Raw genomic sequence first — 4,820 nt, forward strand, 5'->3', positions numbered from 1 at the left:
GATTCTTGGCGTTCAGAGACTACGCGAAGTCGACCTCGGCCTCCCGAAAGGGTAATATCTCGACTGGGTGTGGGACGGTTGTCTACCGTAGACTGTTGACCTGGCGCAGACTTCGTCCATCTCGAACCAATACCTTCGGCGAAGAGCCTAAGATGCTGACTCAGCCTCCGTGGCGGCTAACTCGGCGTCCTGGCAGTCGAGTTCGTTGGATACACCTTCGGTGATTGTTCCTAGCTCTCCTGACCTCTCTTTAATTTGCAGGGGCGCTCCCTGCGATCGGCCTCCCTTCCGTGCCTACGGGGCTCTACGAGCCCGGGGGGCGAACATCCGATCTTCCCGTCCAGGAGCTCCCCGTACTATAAACTCCGTGGAGCTCTACTTCCATCTTGATAGGGCTCCTCCCACTACGAAGTTGAGTATAGCTGGATCAATCTTGGAAGGCGACGCTCTCAGTTGGTACATGGGACTGATAGCCAGCGACTCGCTCTGTGAATGGGAGGATTTCAGCAGGAAGCTACGCATCAACAGCGGAGGAGTTTCTCCCCTGGCCGCCCGAGAAAAGCTCAGAAAGGTACGCATGACAGGAAGCTTGGACGATTACGTCGCGTAGTTCAACAGGGTCCGTCTTGATTGCCCGGGGCTACCGCTGGTTGAGGAGATTGAGATGTTTATCGACGGCCTACATCCCGAGATCATGAAGCTTATGTCGACTGAGGGCCCTGGGACTAAGAAGGAGGCCATCAAATTCGCGCACTCCTTCAATTGCACGAGGGAGAGGATTGACCGCTGGAGACGCGCACGGAACGACACTAGAACAGGATACCAGAAGAACAGCGCTTTTGGAAAGCCGTACCCCGGACGGGGAATGTCCCCCGGAAGGATTGGGCAGGGTGGTTCGAACGCCCAGGCCTTCGGCCGGAACAATCGGAGGAACGCCAGTAGGAAGGCGCAGGCCTCGCAGATGTGCCTGCAAAGACGAAGCCAGAGAGTTGGAGGTCGTCTGGGGCTGACACGGAACGAGCGGGACGATTCGTCGAGAGCCAGGGTCAAAGCAAGAAAGGACCCCTGGTCTGTTCAAAATGTGAGGAGGGCCACCCACGAGCATTGTGTCTTTTGTCGTCAAACTAGCGGCTCCTGCTAAAGGAGGCTCCGCAGGAGCCTTAGTGCTGAAGCCCTCGACACAACAGGAGGCGTGCTCTACAACGTGTACTGTGAAGTCATTCTACCTGGCTTCCGCAGGTCAGGTGGAATTGCTACGTTGGTGGAAGTCCAGGCAAAGCAACAAGGAGACAACTGACGCGGACTAGGCAAACCGCTCCCATGCGTGCGAGTTTTCACCCTGTTGGAGCAGCTCTCATTAGCCGTCGAATCCGAGTGAGTCATCCATGTTCCGCCATCAGGCTGGCGAGAGGGATAGAATTTACACATAGTATCAGCGTGCAACAGAAGCCTTGATAGAAGATTATTGTAGAATAAAGCATAGGGTGGCAACGTTGGTGCGCCTAGGGGAAGTAGTAGAGCAAATGCTAGTTGACCAAGCGGGCCAGTACTGGGCCCAATACAGGTCCCTAACTCCCGCAGAGTACTGGAAAGACCGAATATATGTACACATTTGTACTACACACGATGCCATGGTGGTGTTTTCAGAGAGACCTACGGAGCATTCCTTTATCAGAGCTCAGCATACAGAGCGAAGTACGTGAAGCATAAGTACTCTTTCACCTCTTTCTCATGATAAGAACACGCCTTAGATGTCATTGAAGTTCTGGCTTGCTTCGTGGCTCTTTGTGTACATATTCGTGGCACTAATTATACAGGTGAGACCGGAGGAAAGAAAAACTGCAGCTGTTGAAAATTTTCTATTCGGAAGCACCAATGAAGTGAAAGAGCTTTCTTCACAAACCTCTTCATCTTGTGGCTGCGTAGCCCATGTAACGTTCGAATCATAACGATCTGTGCCAACAGCGATTGTAAGTGGCTTGTATCATTTTCAGCTCCGTGGATCGAGCGCACTTTGCTTGGAATCTGTAGTCATCGCCTATCAGCGTCAGGGTATCTTACTCATCCTTGCACCTTTTCTGTTCGTGCTGAATAAAGCTGCCACCTCTTCCCGCTAGGCCCGCTGCTGTAGGTCTAGGGCCGAGACGGGAGAACAGCAAGAGTGCGGACACACGCTTTTCCCAAGGTCGCTAGTTTTGTCGGACTGATATCGCGGTCACGCCGCGATATGCTCCTGCTACCCTTCTCTTCCTGTTGAATCTGCGCGTACGGGCGCTACGGTTCTGCTGCGTGCCATCAAAGCAACTGAGTGTACGCGAGAACTCTGCCTCCGCCAGGCATCCCCTACCCTTTACTTTTCTTGGAGCTTTCTGGCTGGCGCCGCATCGGTAACTGACACTGCAGAGGTTTCTTCTGCCTCTCCGCTCAAGGCACTGACTTGCGGAGCTTCCACTGTAACAACGACCTCAAGCAAAGAGCTCACATTTCCGCCGTTCCCGCCTTCTTTGATATCAGTAATCTCGTCTTACAGGGAAACATCTAGGGCACAAACGCAGCAGTTTGGCCGCAGGACAGACAGACGACAATGCGTCACACATTCCCGTGAAGTCCGTGCCGAAAGCAACCTGTAGTACTCGGCCAAAAATAGAGACCCCGCTCCCCACCCTGTACGGTGAAACACGAGCGTTCTTTTCTGATAGGACAGGCAACCTTACGCGAGGCCACAGCTACGTGACTAGTAAACATGGGACGGCAAAACAGGCCACAGGGGTTACAGCTTTATACACAGATCTTTCTCTGTATCCCATGTGGTAAACACAAATGTGTATAGTGTGTACCCGACAATGCGACAGTAGATACCGAGCTCGTGCACAAGTGGACTGTGTTCTTCGGGAAAGCAGGCCCTTTGTCCTGTCCTACCTGTGAAGACGGCGTAAATACGAAAAGAAACTAGATTGGCGCTTACGTAGGACGGCAGCAAAATCCGTGAGGGTTACGTCCTCCGCACGCCCCTACATCGGTACTCATATAGACAAGCATGTCGCACAACAGCTCTTATACACTTCAGGGAAGTTACTGGTTTTTTCTTTCAAGTTTTTTGGGGACCTGCACACGGGCGAACTCTTCCAAGCCAGCTCGCAAAGCGCGGCGCAGCTCCTGAAATACGCCCGGCCCACCCTTCTTCTCGAGAGTAGCTTCGAGCCCTGGTTTCACGTGGACCCTATACGTGATGTCTTCTTTCTCCCACGTTTCGGCAACAAGCTCTGCGGTACCCCAGTCTATGTCCCAGTGAGAGGTACCCGATCCAGACGGTGTCGTCAGAGACACTGAAAGAGGTTCTACGAGCTCTTTTCTCACTCTTAGCCCTTGTTCCAGAACGGCTTCGACGTGCCGGCCCAGAAACAGGTACAAATTCAGCTGATTGTCAAGCGTTACTTTCACGAAGGTCCTTCTGTCCTCCCATCCGCTTTCAGGTGCCTTCGAGACTTTGGCTACTATACAGCCGATGGAGTTACCCCCCTCCAAAAAGTAGTGTGCCGCGAACTCACCATAGAGCTCATATTTCGCAAGGCGCACCCCGATATCCATTTCTTTGTATGGTGGAGCTTTTTCAAAAAAATACGAGTTCCACCACTGTTGGTGTGAGTCCTCATGCAACGTGGGCGCTGGATGTTCTATTAGCAACCCAACTTGCTCCATGACCACCTTCAGCAGGAAGCGTAGCTTCTCGTATGTCTCTTTAGTTTTGTCAGACAGAGGGACAAAGACGTCTATAGCTTTCAGAGGTAGCCCGACTTCATACGGAACCTCATTCTCTGTCCTCCACAAAATTACAAACTTGTCGGCCTTTTTATGCCCCCAAAACCATCCTTTTGTTCCTTCGATCTCTAACTCCACTGGCTCTTCTCTTAGTCCCGCCACCACTTCCTTCAGCACTCCCCGCTCCTCGAAAAGCATTTCAGCCTCCCGAGGCAAGAAAACCCTGAAGTGCGTCCCCCGGAAATCAAACTCGATTGGCACCTTCGCGCCCCGTTCGCGGTCTTGTCCGTTCCTGAGCCAAATGTATCCGACATCTACTATGGCGCGCCCCTCCACCGATTTGCTTACTACTGAGGGCTTGAGGCATCCTACTGCCGCCGGCGACACCTGCGATGGTGGTGTCGCCGACTGCGCTTGTGATGACGAGGCCCCTGTTCCGAGCGTTGTCGACGGTGACGTGGCTTCCGGTGGTGGTGACGCTGCAGTCGAGCTGTTGGATGGTGATGGCGGCGACGGAGTTGTCACCGGCGATGCTTCTGGATGCTGATATAAAGCTCCTCCCGCTGCCACTGTGGATAGGTCCCCTGACAAGTCCGCCGGCGTTTGCGTCGGGTTCGACTTTGATGCTGACAACGTTGAGACGGACGCCGCTGACTGCACTTCAAAAGATGAAGATGGATCTTCTGTCGTTGACGTCGGCGACCCTTGCGGTGATGCTGCCGACGACGTCGTCAACACTGGTTCTTTTCCCAACGAGGCCGGCCTCGAAGTCCCGGGACGCGCGTCTGCCGGATTTCTCGTCGGAGATGCCAGTATACCTTGCCCCGGTGATGACGGCGGCACATGCGATATCTGTGTCGCTGACCGCCCTTGTGATGGCGCAGTTCCTGTTCCCGCCGTTGACGTCGCCTCCGATGCCGGTGGAGTTGTAGTCGGGTTGCTGGGTGGCGACTGTGACGCTGGTGAGGACGAAGATCCTGCCCGGACCGTTGTCGTCGGTGACGTCGCCTCCGGTGCTGTTGGAGTTGTAGTCGAGTTGCTGGCCGGCGATTGTGACGCTG

At 54.0% G+C, this 4,820-nt stretch overlaps 2 protein-coding genes across 2 annotated transcripts; one reads left to right on the top strand and one right to left on the bottom strand.

Moving 5' to 3' along the window:
* The first annotated feature begins 546 nt into the window (after window positions 1–546).
* On the top strand, window positions 547–1,746 carry CSUI_008735 (uncharacterized protein). Its single transcript, XM_068068860.1, has one exon. It carries the CDS (start codon window positions 665–667, stop codon window positions 1,139–1,141), a length of 477 nt encoding a protein of 158 aa, XP_067919163.1. The 5' UTR covers window positions 547–664; the 3' UTR covers window positions 1,142–1,746.
* Window positions 1,747–2,596: 850 nt separating this feature from the next.
* CSUI_008736 (uncharacterized protein) lies at window positions 2,597–4,820 on the bottom strand (the record flags this gene model as incomplete). The annotated part of the gene is made up of 1 exon (XM_068068861.1): window positions 2,597–4,820. A coding segment is annotated over one exon (1,748 nt), but the record flags the coding sequence as incomplete, so codon positions are not given.

This window comes from Cystoisospora suis, assembly GCF_002600585.1.
Source record: "Cystoisospora suis strain Wien I chromosome Unknown contig_4977, whole genome shotgun sequence".
NCBI classification, from domain to species: Eukaryota; Apicomplexa; class Conoidasida; order Eucoccidiorida; family Sarcocystidae; genus Cystoisospora; species Cystoisospora suis.

What these genes read in the sequence shown, in the direction of transcription:
- CSUI_008735 (XM_068068860.1), top strand. Translation starts at nt 665, where the DNA reads ATGTTTATCGACGGCCTACATCCCGAGATCATGAAGCTTATGTCGACT.